A 22,492-nucleotide genomic window follows, 5' to 3' on the forward strand; every position below is an offset into this window, starting at 1 on the left:
ACGATATCATACTTGTCATTCATACATAACAATGGGTTGTAATAAAACAAATGCAAGGCAATATCGTTACAGTATGAATGAACTATTTGATAGAGTAAGGCTAAGCGAGCACCGCGAATTTCCTTTTTGCGACATGATTTTCGAACAATTCTTTTTTTTTTTTTTTTTTTCTCTCTTTGTCGCATTTAATAAAAACGCATACGTTGAACAAGTGCTTGAAAACGTTAAATTGTACGATTAAAAACCGCAGTGCGCGCTATCGTTAAGGTAGTTATCGCTCATAGAAAAAAGTGAAGGTACCTCTAAAACAGAACGGTACATGGCATCGGAAATGTATCACAAATATAAAATTATGTACAGCAATCCTTAAGATACAGGTAACGTTAAAGCTTCGTAAATCAATGAAAACTTATTATAACGTATTATACTTTAAATACACACAATATTTACACATTTCTAAGGTACATCTCACCCGCCCCAATATTAAAAAATAATTATCACACTATCATCAAAATTGCTGGTGGACTACAGCCAAACGATCGTTGTTTATGAAAGAAATGCTCTCTACGAATCTAAGTTAACTTTCATACGATCGAATAGGTAGACGTATGATAGAGATATTATTAACTATTATTACTACGGAGTAATACTGTGATTACGAACGAGCACTGTAGATTTTACTACAAACCATAATTAAAGGTATCTATATACAAAAACACTGTTAGCCTAGTGGGTAAGAGTTCGACTTCCATTTCGAATTGACATTGATTCCTAGAAAGTTTTTATATATTTATAATATCAATTAAATTTCAATGAAATCAACGTAAGAAAACCTTTTTCTTAACTCTTCTCATTCTGAGGAGAGATCCGTGCTTCGTATCGGGGCAGAAATGGGTTGATAATAATTTATAAATACCAGCAGATGTCCGCGTTCTTCAATCGTTCACGGACGAAGAATTCCGTGTTTATTACGGTTTTTTTTCTCCTTTGTTTTCTTGAAGAAAAAAGTAGCCTAACATAGGCTAGCATAGGCTACTTTTTGCTCCCCGTCCTTCGACTAACTCAATGCCAAAAATGCAGTGGATTGGTTGCTTAGGTAGAGCGTGAATGAAGGATAAACATTTTTTGACACTTTCGCATTTATATTGTTAGTTAGGTTTAAAGCGGAAAACTGGAACTTTATTCAGCAACAAATGCCGAGTTAGTAATAGTAACTACTAAACAATCTGAACTGATCAGGGTCTTGTTGTTTATCACTATTGAAAAATCGCAAAACACGTAAGTTTGAAACCTTTTTCATATTTTTATACCATATTTTGTGTTTCTGTGTTGTGAATTTAGAGTGAAATAGGGCCCATATTGTCTAGAATAAATATTTAGTGTTTCGGAGTACACCAGCTCTTTTGATGTATATCTTAAAAATACGCATTTATTGCAAGATATTGGATAATGATAGCGTAAGCAAGGTTGACTGAAATAGTGTCATGTACACATACATCTTAGGAACTCTTAAGTTTAAATAAATTATTTTTAAAATCATTGCTGTTTTATTTGTTTTTTTTTGTGATATACAACGTGTAAATGAAAACAGAAATAATACTTCGCCGGCTTTAGAAGTACGTTTTGTACAGTCTCTGAAACTTATCTGTGAAACCGAAAATCTAATAGTTTTTGAGTAAGCCACTGCCATAGTTTTTACTGAAAGAATTCAGATACAGCCCTAACATCGCATGCAAAATTAAAATTATGTGACTCCTGTCACTTTATTAGGTACGCGTCGCGTAGCATAAGAACTAGACGCGTGTCTATCTTTTATCTTCAATAGGGTTGTCATAACTAAAAACTTTGAAAGTTTTTAATTCAGAAGATTGTATGGAAATAAAAAGAAATAATTCAGGGTGATTTCTTATGAAATATACTTATGTACCCTTTAATATTATTTCGTATTTCTATTACACGTTGTATACATAACTATATAACATTCATATATGACCGGAGTGGGTGTTACTCTATTTTTAATAATGCTTATGACCGTTTGCTCGAACGAAGAACAAGGCAATGCCTAAATTAGTAACGCCTTAAGGAGATAACTTTTCTTACATCAACTGTTCACCAAAACTTATCACAGAAGAGTTTGTGAAATGTTATTTTTCTATGGATATCGCCCGAATTATTAGGCATACAATTTAGGCGATGCCTAGAATTAGTGCTATTGGGTACACAAACTAGTGCTATTTTACAACTACATTTAGACCTTTCATTTTAGCTATAAGGTAAGGAATTATGTACAGCTGAAATGGCACCAATAATAAAATAAGGCAAAATCATAGCTGGATTTGCTGTTAATGGGGTTGAGTTCTTCCGGTCGCTTCAAAAAGCAAAAAGCCTAAAACAATGAGTTATATATCAATGAGTATCCATATTTATATGAATTATAAAGTATTTCTTGAAAGGTTTTCCTTAATACTTTTAGTATTATTTGCATCTATTAACACTTATGCACTTTTTATTCTTACTTACACAATCTTGTTTGTAGTTTACAGACAGAGCGATTGTCAACGTTTTATTGGTCTTAAAATTTCCTATCCTAAACTAAGTCAATATCGTAATTGTCCAAAGGTTTTTAAAACATCACTGAAAAAATACAGCTTATATTCATAATCCACATGGGAAAAATACTTTGGTCCACAATTGAGCACTTGAATTATAGTCTGTTATGAGAACTTAATGGCTTAATGTCAAGGAAACCGCATTTCGGCAACGTAATCTAAATGTTCCAGATTTTGGTGAGAGTTAGTGCGTCTAGGAGCTCTTGGCCTGTGGATGTTGTGGTGGGAGTGTGTTCGCATCACTCTGTAAGTGCCGTCACGCTGTGGACTAGTATCGCTTGTCCGTCGCCGTGCCAGTATAACCTCTTCTCTGTGCGGGGGAGGACTTCTGTGGTTTTCAAAACGTTCGATACGATTACTCCCGTGTCTTTGTCTTTGCCAAGCACGATCCGTTTCCTGTCCGTACAAATCTAATTCGCCGGAAGGTTGGAACTGACTTGTGCTTTGATTGTACTTTTTCCATCCGATCTCATATTTCGTTCTTGTATCCTCATCACTGCTGATTTGACGTCTCTGCGACTGATTCGAGCTACTTTCACTGGTGTCCTCGCCCGATGTTCCAATGCCCAAGTCTTTATCGTCCCCGTATATTTTGTAGACTCCATTCGGATTTATATTCTTTCCATTGTATATTTGGTCGTTGAGTACTAACTGGGGATGGGGTAAACAATACGGGTTTGGAAATATTTTCTCGACCTTCGATATCTTTAGGTCCTTTTCATGTCTGGTACAAGAACCTGGGCCGAAGAGAGATAGTAGCACTGGTAATAAGAAAAGCCCGTGCATTGCACCAAAGAAAATAACCATGAACACCATTTTGAAGAATACAGAGAAAATATAACTGTCAGCCAGGAGTAACGCAACAACACCCAATATAGTACTGAATGATCCCTGAACGATCGGTAACCCTAAAGAATATAGACATTCGCTGACTCTTTCCTTAGGATATTTCGCTTTAGATGCCATGTACGCGTAACAGATGTGAGCAGTGAAATCCACTGAGAAACCTATACACATTATAAGGTTTATCATTGATATAGAGTCCAGGTTGATATCCCACAGTGCCATGTATCCCACGACGCCAATTTCTATAGATATGATACTGAAGGCCACCCATAATGAACAAAGTATGTTCGGTATGAAAATAAAGGATGTTATCATCATCATCAATGCACCATAACAGAGATTCTGAATTGATGTCGGCCTCACCAGCTCAAACTGCAAAAATACAAAAATATTAGTAGTCGACATAAGTGAAGCGGTGATAAGCCAGTGGGTGGGACTTGGACTTCACTTTCGTGGGGTCGAGCTCGAATCCCAGCACCCACCTCTGACTTTTCTAAGTTATTTGTGTTTTAATCAATTAAAATATCACTTGTTTTGTGAAGGAAATCATCGCGAAGAAACCTGCACGCCTGTGAGTTCTCCACAATGTTCTCAAAGGTGTGTGGGGTCCACCAATTCGCACTGGGCCAGCGTGACTACGGCCTAAACTCCTTACTGTGGGAGGAGACCCGTGCCCTGTAGTGAGCCAGTGATGGGTTGATATGATGATGAGTTAATCACAAAAATAGCGTGAAACTTATTCTAACTTACCTGATCGAAGAACACGAAATATGGGTGAAACACGGAAGCATTTAACGGCGATTGCGCCACAACTTCTCGAAGGGCTTTGACCATTTCTTTCTCGTGGTTCGTTCCGCTGATATTAATAGCCTGTACTAGGAATCTCGAGGCAAGAATTTGATTTCCGGCTTCGTTGAATTTCACATCCAATGAAAATGGATTAGCCGGGAACAGCCATAACTGTAAAAGAATGTTAAGTTTTTCTTTGTGGAGACTACTAACAAGTAATTGATTTGGTCAGGATAAAACAAAAATCTACCTCTTTGAGATTATGGATGAAATCTTCCTCAGTGTCGATGGATACGTTAAGATAGTCGTTATTCCTTTCAACATAATTAACAAATGTACGCAACCACGATTCCGTGTACAATGAGTTGGAGATGTATGACGTATTTTCTAATCTTTGCGTTAAAGTTTCTACTTCGTCTTGAATTTTCGGATCTGAATAATTATAGTTTCCACTTATCACGACCTGTAAAACATCAAAATTACAATATTGAATCTAATATATCGAGGTTATTTATGCCTAATTTAACAGGCTAAATTGGACCGTGGCTAGTTACTTCCCTACCGCCAAATAAGTGCCGCCAAGCCATTTCACGTTTCATTTAACTTACCTATTATAGGTGACGCATAACGGCCATACGCCTAACAGGTTAGCCCACTACTATTTAGCACGGCTAGCATGGACAGGAGACAATTATCTTCCCGGGGAAGAAAACAAATTTATCTTTTCTCACAGCTTTATCAACTATCAAAGCACTGGCGCACTAGTGGGAATAATATCCAAATAATATATCTATGTGTAATAATACACGGGGGAACATTCCTCCTATTCCGTGTTCCAGTACATTAGCAGGTGGACACGTTAATTATATCTCCTGTCAGGAGATATAATAAAATATATCCCCCGATTATATCTCCTGTCCTGTCTCCTGCCTGTGCTAGCCCTGCTGCATCACAACTGGGTGAAATTGCAATTAATGGGCAAATCTTAACGGAATACTCAGATATGTTCGCGAGGCCTGTGGCTCATACTGATGACTTTCTTGCCATCAGAAGAAAACAAATAGCATCCATGATAAAAAGAAAGCATTAATAAATCGATACGACTCCGAGTTACAAGCTCAGTGGCGTGCACAGGGTTTTCGACCAGGGTATGCATAAAGCAGGTAGATGGCATAAAATGGAAAAATTCGCCTTCAATACGAGTTATGTAAAATAATTTGGGTATGCAGTGCTTTAGTGCATGTATGAAGTGCACGCCACTGTACAAGCTGTAGGTATATTAAACTCTACGTAGGGCTGTCTAGACGCAGAAATTCTAATTTATAACTATATTATATAGTAAATTAATATTACATGTAAGTTTTTTTTTTATTTAATTTAGTTTTTTAATTATTCTGATATGTAATAAATAGTGTAGATGGGTCATAGTTACCAAATAAAATTAAAAATATAATTAAAAAAACTCTCTTATTTACGACGTCGAACCCGGTTGTTATCGCGCACTTCAGCTGATGATTATCATTAACTTAATGTGAAAAGGTTATATTATTTATGTTGTAATTACATCGTTATCGGATTTTGCGGAAGTCAGGTGTTTATCACTGCGCGTACGACGTCTGTCGTTTACTTTAAATGAGTTTCCTGTTAAAGGAACGAACGCACTTGTCGCTGATGACACATTTATTACATGAAAGCAGTATGAGAACTACGAACAAACGTTCGGAACAGCGCATTCACACAGAAACAAGCACCAACGAGACCCCAAAGCTAGTACCCCGGACCAAAATCCTGCGATAATAGTTTTGGGGCCTCGTCGAAGCATGCGTGTGTGTGTGTGCGGCTTCGAAGGTTGGTTAGCAGTTTACATATGATATACAAAGGTTACTACTATCATGAAAATATAAGTTAATAAAGTAAACTACTTTATTAAGTTACCTACGCTAAGTTTTGAAGTGATTGCTCGTTAGTTACCTATAAATAGATAGCGGCAAGCGAGGTGTTTTTTTTAAATTCCTCTACAAGTTAGCCCTTAATTGCAATGTCACCTGGTGGTAAGTGATTATGCAGTCAAAGATGGTAGCGGGCTAATCTGTAAGGGAGTATGGCGATAATATTTAACCCATACCGCTAATCGGTCTTGCACCGGAACGCTAAATCGCTTAGCGGGCACGTCTTATTTTTTTTATTTTTATTATTATGATTATAGACGAGCGCTTGACTGCAATCACACCTGATGGTAAGCGATGATGCAGCCTAAGGTGGAGCGCGCTTGCCTAGAAGATGCCTATTCACTCTTAATTTTAAGGTACTCGTGTTGTAAGAACTGGGGAAAATGGAAGCTGAAAGAGCATTCCAGATCCTACCGGTGCGGATCAGAAACGAAGATGCGATTGCGATTCCATCCATCCCATAAATGGGAACAGTACTTCATGCACGATCGAACTTCTTGTCCGTATGGTGGTGCCCTCGGCCAAAGCCGCCCACAATACCAGACCAGAGAAAATTCGGAAATAGCTTTGTTTGAAATTAATTCCCAAAATGACCCTGCCGAGAATCAAAATCAGTAGAGGAACTTTTGATTTAATCCTGCGATTCTGATCTCACTCTAGAGATCCAAAGAAGCCTCTAGGAAAATCCGCTAAGCAGCATTGTTGCAATGCTGTTTTCCGGTCTGAAGGGCGTGGTTGCCGGTCTAATTTGAGGCTTATATTGATGGATACAGGGCGGTATGTTGCAGGATGTGCTCATTCCTTCTCTCCAGACTAGAGGCAGTGTTGCTCTGTTTATAGGCGATGATTTTCCAGTAACCATCGGGTGGGCCGTCAGCTTGGTCCGTCAATTATTACTTTAAAAAAAAGTAGCTGTAGGTAATAATAATAAGTTTTAAATTTACCTGTATTCTGTACGGAAATTCTCTATAATATAGATCTTCGCGGTCAAAGAACACGACAGAATACGAATCCACTTTCGAAAGCTTCCTTCTCTCTAATCCCTCTTGTAAATTTGTCACTCCGTATCCAGCGCCAGCTAAATACGCTAAAAATACTGCTATGACCAGAGCCTTGATCAAATTGTTATTGAGCAAATCGGCCATGGTTGTTCGGAAGAATGCCATGATGCAGTGTTCCTTGTTGTCTATAGGATTGTCTGGGTCCACGTGGTCAATGCCGCCGCTGCAGAAAACACGATACATCCAATTCTTTTCTTCTGAAATAAACCATTATAACGTTAGGTTACGGTTTAAAGACTCAATTCTCCAAAGAACATACTGTTCACTTACAAAAGGAACTTAAAACTAATTAAGTACATAAAGTTTTTGACTATTTTAATGGGTGACTCGAACAAATAAAGACTAAAATATTTAATTAGTTAATTAACTAAACAATTACAAATTTTGACTGTGAGTTTTTATTTTTTTCTTAAGAATGAAACACGACTTAGATTAGGTACTATTATAGCATTTGCACCAAGTTTATTTAGTTTTGGTCCCAGCTACAACTTCTTTTTGTTTCGTACAAAATATGTAGGTACGTTAGAATTGAAGTAATAAAATATCAGTAGACTTTACTTTAAACAATATTGATATTGCCCGAGCTGTTGCTGGCGTTCTCCGCCGTTGTTTACAAATCCCGTGGGAACCGAGTGTTTTCCTGGGATAAAAAGCCGCCCCCGTTACTCATCGTCCTTTTAACTAACTCTATGCCAAAAATCAAATAGATTGGTTGCTTCGTGAAGGACAAACAAACAAACACACTTTTGCATTTATTATAGTAAGGATTTCTAATGAAAGTAATTCTTAGTGGATGGATCAACTGAGATTTTTTTGAAAAGTAATTAAAATATGTTGTTGTACCAATTTTGTTTTTATTTTCGCATCCGTTAACAAATGGTAAACCTTAACCATTTACGGAATCAATCAATCATATTGTAATGTATCATTCAAGGTTATTTGTTTTTGTACAAAAATAAATAAATGGTGCGTGACAACAGTAAAACATTTTAATGGTTACCCTTTCTCGCTCTGGATTCCGGCAATACTTTTAACCACGTGATTGTATGTCGATTTTGCTTCTCCCGGTATCCCGATACAGCCACACAACCAGAGAAGAATGTTATGTGCCAAACGAATGTGAAACATACAGCTAGACCTAAAATGCAATAAATATGTTAAAACAAAATTTACAGTAACTAATAGAAATACCTAGTTCTCGTGAAATGTCTGAAATCTACGTGAATGAAATCTACATAAACAATTCCTTCTCGAGGAAACAAGGTATATATGTGCCAAATTTAATCAAGCTCGGTTCAGCGTAGTAGCGGCTTATACTTAGGTCCTATTGGTCAAAATTACCCATTTTCGCATCCATAAAATTAAGTATTTCCATTCGTATGGTTATTTATTTTAAACGGTTAGACCACAATGAGGTGCCGTAGATTTGCCAAATTGCATTCTTAAGCTAAGCTTAAGCTGCTAGACTTGGATGGAGCCAAACACCCACATGCAATGTTGTTGCGCAGTGGGGCCTAACTTCTATGTTTCTCTAACGCAAGATAGGTGGTAATTGCCCAGTAGTGGGACATCAATTTAGCTGATGATGAGAACCTTGGTATAAGTACTTATTTAACGTTATAGCATACCTGAATACATGCAGAAAATCTGCACCGAAGGGAAAGGCGAGAAAACGCCGATGAAGAACGATAGCATATCCGTTACGGACGTGATTGTTATTGATACAGCTGCCTCTGAAAGCATTATAGCCATCCGCTCCGGCACTGGGAGTTTGGATGACGTGCGTCTCCAAGCTGCTAGCATGACGAACGTATCGTCGATCCCGATTCCTGAAACAATGGGAATCGTAAATTGTAAATGGTTCAAAATCATCATAATCCGCAGCCTATTAACGTTCAACTGCTGGGCACAGGGCTCATCTTTCATAGGGGAGACGGCTTAAGAGCATAGACCTACCACCCTGCTCCAATGCGGGTTGGTGGGCTTTGACGACTATTACCAAAATTACGTGATAATAACCTGTACCGACAGCTCTCCACGGGGGATAACACCGCCAATTTCCTAACTCCGGGCTGGCACATAAATAAAAATACACAAAGTTATATAATTTTTGGCCCGACCCGGTATTCGAACTAGGACTTCGTGATCAGCAGTTGAACATGCTAACAACTTGACCAACGAGGCAAATGTATTTTACTTAGCCCACTTGTACCTTAGGCGAGTTGGAAGCGCTTGATATCTTGGTTAATGACTATTATGTCTAAGCAACGCGGCGTCGCAACATACTATGAGTAGGTATAAGTACGCTACTAAGGTTTGAATACGGTATCTTTTACTAACGAAATCATTTTATTCGTCAATATTCGTATGTCATCGATAATTCTCATAATCAAATGTTTCAATTAAATCAAAGGTTTCATCACGGATCTGTAAGTCGTTGTTATAAAAGCTGCCATCCGCGTGTCGCTTTTTATCCCGATAGTCGCTACTGACCGTTAAGAAACAGCGGAATCAAGGACCAGTAGCCTTTTTTCAAGTATCTAACTGTCAGAATAAAATGAGCCGAATGACATTAGTCGCAATTTCTGTACTTCTGCAAAAAGCCCTAGTTGAAGAATTGAAGACTAATTTGAGCTTTAAAACAGTATGAATGATATCCATTTTACTCTGATGTTCGAATATTTCGATACTCCAAAACGACTCTTTGATTGCGAGCTGCAAATCTTGTACTAAGAATACAGGCAGAACGTCTGCATCGTGAGATAGGTGGTAATAGAACATTCCTTTTGCCTAAATTTTGGTGGTGACAATTTGCCCAAAATATGGATCAGTAACAATTACAGTTCCAGTTAATTCATTTCGTTGTTGGTGGTACAAAAACTCCAAATTCTTCTTTAGCACCTTCTATGGTGCAAATTTATCGTCGGTCTACTAAAGTACCAACTGACTAGCTAAAGTAAAAAAGACTAATATTTACTTAGTGTCTAATCTACTCTATATATTACCGAAAAACGTAGGTACATACCAATCATTAAGAACGGTGCGGCAAGATTGATTCCGATGAAAGATATGCCCAAATAAATTGCACAGCCGAAAGCAGCAGCCGTTGCCATCACAGCTGATATGTTCCCCAGTAACCCTAACCAGGGTTTTGATCTGACCCAGTCTCCCATCATGCAAGTGACTATGGAGAAAATTCCCATCAAAATAAACGTGGAGCTGAAAAATGGTATAACGGTCTTGGTGTTCTTTTCCAGCTCGTGGTCGAGTGTTCGTGATGCGAATCGCGCTATTGAGATGTGCTTAAAACGTCCCGTATCTTCTGCTATACCGACGGCATCCAGAAACGCATCTTCCCATGCTGCACCTCTGTAATTAGAACAGATTTATAAGTACGAATGATTGATGTTATAAAATACAAAACGAACTTTGTAAGTAATAATTGTCAACCTATTTCTGGTCGTTTTTGTTACAAAAATCAGTGCGTACACATTTTTATGTGTTACTCTCATGTATATTCCATTGTAGGAAGATTCCGTGACTAAAATATGCGCTTTGGTATATTACCTACTCGTATCCCTATCCCGAAATCCCAAATAATATTTGTAAACATAAAAGACGAAATTTATTAACCGGTTAATGTGCGAATTCCTAATGTGAGGGTTGACTGGGTTGATTGACCACACATGTTTAATTGTGTACTAAGCGAGCCAAAGCTTCGTGGACTTAACATAGGTACACATGAAAGAAAAGAGCTGCGCGGGTTGATATACCGTTGCGAACGCTTTACGATTGTTGTCGTTGCGATGTTTACGTGGGTTCTAGTATATTAATTTGGCTCCGGTTATGTGTCATTTAATAACGGCAAACGACAGCCTACAAACAGATTAAGAACGTCACTTTATAATATTTTATGTGATGACATTAATCACAGATAAGTATATTGTAAAATCACGATAGATTTTACAATATATCTGTGATTAATGTAGGTAACGTTTACCACTAAAATAGAACTAAAGTATACTAATAGAACTTAAAAATGTTTTCAGAAACAGCTGAAAACATTTTCAAGTTAAGTACAGCTTAATTACAAAACCAAAATTATACTTTATCTAATAGGTAATAACTTTGTACCTACATTGCACTTAGCATTAAGTAATAACATTTAAAACAATAATGCACTTGAGTATCTGCCTACTTATCCTTACTATGCTTTTAAAGTAATGTTGGCCTATTATAAACCTACAAAAATACACCGAAGCAATCTATAAACTCATTAGGATTTTAACGGAGAAGCTAAAACACATATTAAGAAATCATTGCCTACAAATCGTTCACTATCATCAGAGTTGGACCTTTCTATTTGTATTCTTGTCGATTATTACGACGTGTTTTGTATTCGAAAACGTTTCCAAAACCGTGTCAAGATCGGTGCCTATTATCTAAGATGTAGTGTTGCTTGTTTACTAAGTGTCGTTGCTATTCAAATTGAAAACAAGTCATAAAAATCCAAATGTTAAAGAATAGTCGTAATCGCTAACAATAACTCTGAAGTAACGTAAATTGTTTTTTTTTCTTTTCAAACCATAATCTTGGATTCCCAAACTGTTGCGTGTAAACTTAGTCACCATTATGTTTTATCTAGCGGATGCTTTGTCGCCGAGTTTTAAGTGGAGCTAGTTTTTTACCTATCTCTATCTATATTTTTAATACATTATTTCAATAATGTACGTACCAATCGACTATTGACAGCATAAGCATGACAGCATGAATACCGTATCCGATTAATGTCTTTTTAATGACAGCGACGTTATCTAAAACTGAGTTTAAGACTTCTGCTGCAACTGAAAAAGGAGCTCAAACGAAATGAAGAAGAAAAAAACGGATCTTGTTCGTTTTTAGAAAACCGGAAACGGAAAGAAAACAAAAAATTAGTGTGTACTTATTATAATAATAATAATAATCTTTTCAAAAGTACGTTACGTTAGTAGAACAAACGACACAAATAATACGGTATTTGGTACTTTGAAAGTTTTATTAGAACGCATTATCTAGTTATCTCATTATCAGACATACATGTTACACACAACATTAAAATTTAAGATTTTTGTACAATTAAATCACTTAAATCACCGAAATGAGCCCGCAGACTTTGACAATTGGAGTGTACACTCTCAAACCTTTTTATGAAAAAATATTATGTTGACTATAGCTAACTTCATTGTGGCGGTTTTTTTGTGACGGAATGCGCGCGCATCGTAAAAATTTACTCTCATTATTTTTTTCTATCGCGCCAAAAGGAGTAAGTATAACATCAAAAACATGTAAGATACGTAAGCAGGGCGGGCTCCTTTTGCAGATGCAGGACAAATCGGAATCTCAGTTTAGATAGCGTCGCTTAACTGTCGAAGTCCCCTTTTGTGGTGCCAATGTAGTGGCAAATTTTGATAAGTTAGGATTTGTGTAGCCTCAAATAAGTTACACAAATCCTAACTTATCAAAATTTACCTATAGTAAGTACTACCATAATCTAAAGTAGGTAAGTCTAATCCTAAGTTTTAAAGTTGTGTCATCATTTTCACTGTGATATTTGAGGAAAAGGATAGAACCTTTTTAACATCTGTTAATTTAGTTATGTTTAGAGAATCGTCTACAAAAATAATAAGTAAACTATATAAAATATACTACGACAATACACACATCGCCATCTAGCCCCAAAGTGAGCGTAGCTTGTGTTATGGGTACTAAGATAGCTGATGAATATTTTTTTATTAATATAATACACATAAATACTTATAATATACAGATAACACCCAGACAATAAAAAACATTCATATTCATCACACAAACATTTTTCAGTTGTGGGCCACAGCCCACTGCGCCACTCGGCCGTCTAAAAAGAATTCATACTCACTAGTCACGGCAGAACCCTGGATTCCACCAGACGAAAGATGATTAAATATCTGGTGAAAATGAATAAATACATGTAAATTTACCTTTCCTGCTGCAGTTTAGTATCGGTCCTCAGGAACCAAACAAGCTGTACCGCTGGTACAGAGACGATTATATCATCTACTACGGTGGAGCCGCCAAAGAATACGGGAAAAGCGTGGGCCTCCCACGTTACAGGGTTGAACATTATAGGAAATGTTAGGTTCAACTCTCCGCGTTCCACCTGAGAATATAATGAATTCAGTCAATAAACAAACATCTCTTCAAGAAATAAAACATAAATTGAAATGTAAGAAAAAGCTTGTGGGGCATCGTTGGAAAGCTCTGTGTATTTTTCTATCGGCTGTTTTGAAGGGCATTTCCCAGGAAGATAATACAAAAACCAAAATATTTGCATGATTTCAGTTAGTTACATCCTCCTTGGTTACAAATACCTACGTTGCTAGGTAATGAGTTTTTCTAAAACACTTATAAGCCAGCTCGGAATTAGGAGATTGCGTTATTCGCCCCAAGGCATCGGAAGGTACTTCGTACCGATTATTATCACTAACATGTGATAATAAATAATCGTTTCTCGCTAACCCGCATTATTGTAGCGTTGTGGGTCTTTGGTCTTAAACGATCTCCTACTCCAATCATGAGAATGAGGACCTGTTCTTAGCATCAGTTGGTCATGAATATGCTATGGATGGCCCAACTGCTCATGTTTTATCGATTTTACTCATGTAATACTAGTGCGATTGAAAAACCACCTTGTAATACTAGGAAATCATTGTTTTATTGATGAGTACTAAATGCCTTGCCTTTACCCAATGACACGGGATCACGTCTCACTCACGTCTTACGCATCGTAGGTTTTTATCGATAACTATCTGTGGTTTTAGTGGCCGTTACAAACAACATTACTGTCTATTGTCATATCGTATTCCGAAAGGGCGTGGACAGTTTTAAGAGGAGGCTTGATAAAAGCTGATAGTTTATTTATTTCTACTCTTTATTTGTACAACAAAAAAAAAAAAGAAAGTTTATAGGGTAAATCCTGATTGCGGCGTCAGGATGTACTGTAGTAGGTCGAACATAGTATTATGGGCTATAATTCACCTGCCATTATTAGTCATCTTATGACCTGTACCTGTACACCATTGGTAAGAGGAATAAACTAACTCTAAATAAATAAATATAAATAAATAAATATACTACGACAATACACACATCATCACCTAGCCCCAAAGTAAGCGAAGCTTGTGTTATGGGTACTAAGATGACTGATGAATATTTTTATGAATAATATACATAAATACTTAGAATATACATATAAACACCCAGACACTGAAAAACATTCATGCTCATCACACAAACATTTTTTTACAGTTGTGGGAATCGAACCCACGGCCTTGGACTCAGAAAGCAGGGTCGCTGCAAACTGCGCTAATCGGCTGTCAATTACTAATATTATTATTGCAACACACGTACAAGTATTCATAAGGTATGAAAAAGATGCCTCGAAGTACAATTTTTATGAATTTATTTCTTTCTGAAAAATAACTTAACTTGATATTTTAATTAATAAGCCTGAAAGTAATAAGTATGCAAATATATAAAGGCTCATTATAGATTTACATACTTATTTATTTCGGGTTTATCTATGGGTTTCACTTGTACGGTAGAATTTCACTTCTACAAGCATCCTTTTATAACCAACGGCACCCTCTTGAACTATCACCTCTATGGTGACTTGATCGCTTGAGTCATGACTGCATTTATCATTTGTAAATCATGCGAACTGCCTCGTTAGTATAGTGGTTACCAATGAACCAAGGTTGGATTCCTGGGTCGGGTCAATAAATTATTAGCCAAGTATTCGGTTTTTCTGTCGAGTAATTTCCATTGACGTGGTGCCCATAAGCTATAAGTCTGAGAATGGTGAATTAGTTATGAACATCCTATATATTTATACCTCTATGAGGTAATTTGGAAACTAACCTGCCAATAGTTTTCTAGAACAAAAGAAGGCTATGGCCTCCGATTCGGGGTATGTGCATGTTCAATATGTATGTAATTAAATATGACATGCTTTAAAGGTGAAGGAAACCACCATCTTCAAAGGTGTGTGAAGTCTACCCAATGGGCCGGCGGCCAACACCCATCTCGTTCTGAGAGGAGATCCGTGCGCTGTAGTGGAGAGGTGTGACGGAGTGGTGCGTTATTGGGTTAACAATGATAAAAAAGTACCTAGTATCATACGTGTAATGAGGATAATATAGTGAGTCGGCAGCCTAACAGGGCAACGAATGAGTGCAATACAAAGAAGATCAGGATGGCTCGAGACGCCTGCGGTAGTGACTTTGCTGGCGCGCGGGTACGGCCAATGAGTACACTAGTAAGAAGTTGATTTACTACGTAACTACTCATTACGCATGCTTATACCACTTCCGCTAGTTTTTTTTTGTACAATTGACGGACCAAGCAGACTCCCCTGATGGTAAGTGGAAACCTAAGGCCTATAAACAGAGCAACACTTCACAGGGCATGAAAGGAGCACGCTCTGCGCCACTCCGCCCTGTGTCTATAAATTTGAGGCGTAGGTGCCTCGTGTGCCTGTAATTAACGGCGAACGCGCCCTTCAGACCGGAACACAGCTGCTTAGCAGCAGAAATAAGCAGGCTGTCTCTCCGTCCAGGGAAATATTATACTTCCCAGAACGAGTTTTGTCACAGAAAGCTCTACTGCTACTAAAATTATTTATTTATTAACATACCTCTCCAATAATTTTATCCAGATTCAGGATATCGTTGGAAAAGCACTGCCCTTCCCACCGCGCGCACTCTTCTTTGTAGGAAAACGTGTCACCATTTTCCAAGGTCACTGTGACATTCTGCACATATTCGTCCAGCTGCCGAAGCTCCTTCCATACTTCTGTACGCAGCATGTTTGTGTCGTTATCCTTTGCTACGATGATCACGCGGCCGAATCTACCTGTGAAATGTAAGTCTCAGTGAAAGGCTTCGAAAGGATTGTGGATAGTGGTATGAATAAAGATCTGATAAATATAACATGATAAATAAATTACGTAGTAAGTAAGACGTGATAGCCTAGTGCCATAGTTGTTAGTACCTCGGCCTCACTTCCGTGGGACCGTGTTCGAATCCCGGGACGCTCGACTAACTTCTCTAAGTTAAGTGTATTTAATCCAAATAAAATATGCTTCAACAGTGAAGGAAAACATCGTGAGGAAACCTGCATGCCTGAGATTTCTCAATTATGTTCTCAAAGGAGTCAAAGGTGTGGAGTCAACCAATCATTACTTTGCGAGCGTGGTGGACCTAACCTAAACCCTTCTCTCTCTTTTCGATTGGCGCAGTGGGCAGCGACCCTGCTTTTTGAGCCAAGGCCGTGGGTTCGATTCCCACAACTGGACAATGTTTGTGTGATGAATATGAATGTGTCAGTTAAAATTTTTCAGTGTCTGGGTGTTTATCTATATATTATAAGTATTTACGTATATTATTCATATAATTATTCATCAGTCATCTTAGTACCCATAACACAAGCTACGCTTTCTTTGGAGCTAGATGGCGATGTGTGTATTGTCGTAGTATATTTATTTATTTATATTTATTTCTCATTTATGAGAGACCCATGCCGTTCAGTGGGCCGGTAGTAGGTTGATATGATGACTATTTCATCATATCAACCTACTACCGGTTACTAAAGGTCTGGTTGAAAATAGTAGCTTTCCCCCTAACTACAATTCGTCATCGTGGTTCCTATATTAGTAGATAGATATCTACTAGCCATGCGACTTTTAACCCTAGGGTAAATACGCCCATGTACGCCCCCGTAAAGTGGGTACATATTGGTACTAGAAAATGTGTAAACAGAGGTCAAACCCAAGTCTAATAAGATTTGGGTTTAAAGTAGCCTTTGCCTAAAGCAAAACAAATGATTCAGAGAATTCGGAAATTATAAATTCCCACCTTGCACCTGCCTTCGAACCCTACATCTTAAAACCACATCGTTTACCGCTGCGCCCCGCCCCGGAAAAAAAGGTATGGGAGATCTCAGCTGTATATAGTGTTTCCGATGAGAGAGGTAGCCTATCGAGCCAGTTGTGGGATCTTAATTATCTTGAAAATTACGAAGAAATGAAACACACCTGGCCTCGTTATCCTGCCAACATTGAATCTGTGCGTATAATTCACTTTGAAGTACTCTTCGACAATTCGCCTCTCCATCTTTCCTTGACCACTGACAGGGGAGAAGAGGTATTCTGGGTCCATTTCATAGTGCACTCGCTGGTAGCCTGTGATCATCAGGAGTGTGAGGAGGACTGGTATGATGATGAAGTAGCCGGGCTGCTTGCCGACGACCAAGCCGAGTTTGTAGAAAGACCGGTTCAGTAAATCGTCGACGAATGATAGCTTGCAACCCATCTGAAACAATGTAAACAATTTTGTTAACATTTGAAATGAAATGGAAAATCGAAAAATGAAAATACACTTTGTTTTACACCTAACAGAAATGAAATTATAAACAAACAAAAAAACACTTAATAAAACACACAGGTACAATGGGCGGCCTTATTGCTAAAAAGCGATCTCTCCCAGAGAACCCAACAAAGGAAAGGGAAAAAGGGTTTAAAAAAAAAACACAAGAAAAATTTACCAAATTAAACATATAATAAATAAATAAATAAAAAATAAAATCATTTTATTTCAGGTCGGGGACCCATATACAAAATTTAACACCAAATAAATATAAGACAGATTTTTAAAAGAAATAAATAAAGAAAAAAAAAAAAAACTAATTAGGGAAGCATAAAATGCTTTTTAAGAAGTCTCTTGAAAATCGGTAATGACTGCGGTAGTTTACCTACTACATCTTGAAATCTATACTTCTGTGCTTAATATTATAATTGAATATTGAGGATGTATGGCGTAATTTACGAATGTGAACAGGTACAGATATTGAAGATAAGTACAGTGTAGCAATTGTGCTTTTTATTTTTATTTATTTATTATTATTAATTAGAACAACCAGAAGTCTATATATGTATAAAAAAAATTAAAAAACATAAAAACACAATTTTTCTATTTATGTTACAATAAAACCTTTAACTAAATTAATTACTGTAAATGTAACGCGTGCACGCGTGGAATGGTGCCAACAATGCCGGCTGCATTGTCGCGCTGAACAGCCAGGCTGATTCATTGCGCAAAAAATGAGCCTCATTCACATTCATTCATTTATTTACAATATTTTCAAACTCGTTCTTTTAAAGTCGTACTTTAGGCTATGTATAGGCGGACTTAACCTCAATTTTATGCACTTGTGCATAAAAGTATATAATTAACTTTCTGGATCTGTGTTCTTACAGTAGTAACTTTTGATTTGACCCGGGAAGCGAACCTCTTCAAGACCTCGAACTAATTTTCTCGCAATCCAAGTGAAAAGCAGAGTGTGTAATAAAACCGATTTTATCCAAAATAGCCGAAGAATAGTGTTGTTATTTAAGTCGAGGATATTGTTTTATGTTCTTGTAGAACTTACTTTAGATTTTTAATTGATAAAAACAATTTTGACGTAGTGAAAATATCGCCTTTTTACTTCTATGTATCTAGTAGGTACTCGTTACATTTGTTGCATTAAAAGTTACTTGTTTGTAAACAAGCACGTTACGTGTAGCATGTCCATGGTTGCGTGCCCTCGTTTCGTAATAAGAATAACTGGTAATTTTGTAAATCAAGCTCATAGTTGATATTAAAGTAAGTGGATACCTACATTGATATTTTGTGTGAGTGGGTTATTTAATAACGGGTTTGCGCTTGACCATGATCACTGAATGATGGAAATTATTAGGTGATAATGGTAATGGTACTAACGTTTAGAATCAGTACCTGACCACCTAATTAAATTAATGTCCGATTTCACTAATTCTGGGAATTGCCTTGATCGGATGCCTAGTGATTTATGTGATTCCTAGGGAGCAAAAAACGTTTCACGAACTCTTACGTGTTGTCTCACAGTGTTAGGCGCCGTCTAATGTTACGTCGCCGATGCGGCGCATCGTTAAGCTTAGGGGACTCGTAAACTGACACTTGACAGACGAAAAAAATATAAATACGTTTTGTTTAATAAACTTAAATCCATACAAATAATGAAAAATATGATAAACATAAAATACCACACCTCGTGGCAAGAACCCTAGACCAGTTAGGTTATATGAGTTCCCTAGTGAAGAGAATTAGCAATGTAGCTAGGTACAGTGCCCACCCCGTGCTTCGGAAGGCACCTTAGGGTCAGGTTTGAGCTTTCTCAGAGTGCGAAGTCAGTGATTTTCTAAGTATGTTTACTCATTCGATCTCGTGAAAGTTAACTACGATTTATATGGTATTAAACAGACGCTATCTAGTAAACGTGGGCACACCTGGCACTCTGGCCGCAATTCACGAAGCGCGTGACCGAATCGCGAGCATGCGAGAGCTGACTGTGTTTATATTCATACAATTTTCTACTTTAAACTATGGTAATACGGTCCTATTTTCAATAGGTCCAGTAAATTACACACGCATTTTTTCTTCCTGTCCAATCCTCCTAATTAATACTTATATACCTGGCAAGCTCACATGGTACAAGGTAATAGCGTAGAGAGCATAAGATCGGAATCACTCTAATATTACTAGAGACTAGGCTGTAGGTATGATGTGGCCAACAGTAAGTCGCTCATACACTCGGTTACGGATGGTGGTACGAAATTTAAGAATAAAAAAAGATAGGGATAACTTTATATTTTTCATGATTAGTAACTTATTATAAACTTACTTAGCATGAAAACTTCTCGTGGTAGGTTTTAAGTATCAAAGTCCGTGTAAAAACATATGCGCGTAGAATTGTAAAAACACTTTTTCTGAAGTCGGCTAATAATTACAAACGCCACGAGTGAATACCTACGTGTTAAATAGTGCGTTAAAAGAAAACGATATTACCTTGGTACAGTTTACCAACTCGGCAAAAAATAGCGACTTTTCACGAAGACCGGAAAAAATATTTGTTTTGAGGGTAAGATGTCCTTTTGCATTCCTACGCACTGACGAACATTTAAAAAATGGCTACAATAACAAAGAAGGCAAGTTTGAGTTAACATCTATCATATGGTTCCGTTTGTTAAATAGTTTTATCTGGTAAACGTGTAATTCTAGCTGCATTACTAACTCAACATTATTGTTATATTTCATTATGTTAAGTTGACGGTTGAAGTTAAAATAGGGGCTCAAAGAATATTCTCTTTTCAAATTTCTACGTTTAGCTGTCTAGGCTTCATAGGTTGTCTAACAGTCAGACAAAATTATTTTATAGTTATACCATGTGTAACGGAATTCGGAAATACTGTTGAAGGGTGCGTAATTATATTTCATAAGGAATCACCTTACAAAAATATTAAATCAAAAGAAGCATATTTCTTTTTGGATAAAAACTAATCCAAAACATTCTAAGTGTTTACTTATGACAACCCTATTGAAGCTAAAGGACCGACTCGTGCATAGTACCTATGCTACGCGACGCGTACTTAATAAAGTATCAGGAATCACTTGATTTTACTTTTGCACGTGTCACGTTTACGTTGTCAGTAAAAACTATGGCAATGGTTTACTCAAAAACTATTAGCGCTCCGGATTCACAGATAAGTCTCAGATGCAGTACGTAATGTACCTCTAAAGCCTCTGAAGTATTACTTCTGTTTTCATTTACACGTTGTATATTTTTACAGTAGGTATTTTATAAGAATAAGCGAACAAAAAAGCGTAGTGGTAAAGACGTCGGCTCTACCTTTCCTAATTTTTCGAAGTTATGTGCGTCTTATGCTATTAATAATAATATAATTATTATGCCTGAGAGATCTCCATAATGTTCCCAAACTAAAACTTATAATTCTGTGAGGTGAGCCGTGCCCTGTGGTTGGCTGGTAACGGGTGGAGAGTGATGATGACTATCCGAATATTTCTATCCTCAACAGTTAGCTGTGGGTTGTGTCATGTGTTAGTCAGTCAGGAAATATAATGTTATTAATTGATAAACTTTGTTCAGCAGATAGCGTTTAAGATCTTTTGCGAAAATTTAACGATTATTAGTGAGTTATAATTAAACTTTAATTAATTGAGAAGCACTGACGGCTCGAGGTAATTCTATGATATCTACCTACTGCTGTATTCTGTGGAATGCCTTGACCGCCTGGCTACCACCTTTCACATATATATTTACATTTTATATGTAACGCAGTAACGCGTTATTATATATATCCTCCTTATCAAGTATTAAAGGTAATATGGTAAAAAAATGGCTTCCGTTAGACCGTTTTTACTGATTTAATCAATAATGTAACTATAGTAAAAAAATACTAGTTAGTTTAAATAAATCTTCTATTTTGATCCATTTTCCACAAAACTGAAATTTGTATGACAAGTTACTTTGTTGGTTGTTAATAAAAAAATTAGGTTAGTAATTACCCTTTTCATTTAGTTGTTTATGTTTGATCCAAAATAAGTGTTCAACTGTTTTTTATTTAGGTATATCAAAAGGTAATAAAAACATCGGGAGCAATAAAAAATAAACTATATATAAATTCAATTTGTCAATAGTTTTTATTGCAAGCACTTGTATAAAATATTCGATGTAAAACAAGTTCATAGAACTACAGAAACGGCGTAAAGAAAATAGTCGAAGTCAAAGTAGGACCTTTTATCAACTTTTTATATGCAAATTACTATATTCCAAATATTTTAACGATCATCACCAGTCTGCTTGGTGATGATCGTTAAAATATTTGGAATATGAGTGAGTAGGATTGCCTGTGATTTTCTGTTGCCATAAGTACTTTTCGGGAAGGACTATAGATTTCGATAAGACGAAGAATGCTGAATTAGTCTTACCGGACTGATCTGTCTGAATTTAGCTCTACAATATCATCTGGCACTTAATGGTGCAGTCTAAAGACGGTAGGTGGCTTATCCGTTAGGTCTATGGAATCCACGCTTCAGTGTCATCGCGGCATCGTACCGGAACGTTAAATCGCTTGGCAGTAGTAGATGCGTTCCACCAGAGCAGACCTGAGAAAATTATGAATTCCGTAATTTTCCCCTCCCCAGTGCCAGGTGCGATACTCGGGACGTATCACGTTTAAGACAATAGCACTTATCAATGAGTAAGAGAAGTTGTCAAGGGAGGTTAATGATGATTGTGATGATCAAATAAATTACGGAAGTTCGCCTCCTCTATGGACTTTGCCACC

The 22,492-nt window shown here is 37.1% G+C and overlaps 1 protein-coding gene across 3 annotated transcripts in view; it reads right to left on the reverse strand.

Annotated features, from left to right (window-relative positions):
• Nucleotides 1–131: 131 nt before the first annotated feature.
• Nucleotides 132–22,492, reverse strand: part of LOC120624639 (patched domain-containing protein 3) — a 61,465-nt gene continuing 39,104 nt past the window's right edge. The window contains exons 2-11 of one of the 3 annotated variants that reach the window (XM_039891296.1): nt 17,363–17,639; nt 15,965–16,182; nt 13,251–13,429; nt 10,280–10,623; nt 8,883–9,083; nt 8,255–8,392; nt 7,138–7,448; nt 4,495–4,707; nt 4,206–4,415; nt 132–3,827 (exon numbers count right to left, since the gene is read on the reverse strand). In XM_039891296.1, coding sequence (XP_039747230.1) covers nt 2,739–3,827; nt 4,206–4,415; nt 4,495–4,707; nt 7,138–7,448; nt 8,255–8,392; nt 8,883–9,083; nt 10,280–10,623; nt 13,251–13,429; nt 15,965–16,182; nt 17,363–17,639 — 3,180 coding nt within the window. In that variant the 3' untranslated portion in view covers nt 132–2,738. Of the gene's footprint in view, nt 3,828–4,205; nt 4,416–4,494; nt 4,708–7,137; nt 7,452–8,254; nt 8,393–8,882; nt 9,084–10,279; nt 10,624–13,250; nt 13,430–15,964; nt 16,183–17,362; nt 17,640–22,492 lie in introns of those variants that run through there. The other 2 variants (XM_039891295.1, XM_039891297.1) reach the window with 2 other exon arrangements.

The sequence above is a fragment of the Pararge aegeria genome, chromosome 6 (genome assembly GCF_905163445.1).
Source record: "Pararge aegeria chromosome 6, ilParAegt1.1, whole genome shotgun sequence".
NCBI classification, from domain to species: Eukaryota; Metazoa; Arthropoda; class Insecta; order Lepidoptera; family Nymphalidae; genus Pararge; species Pararge aegeria.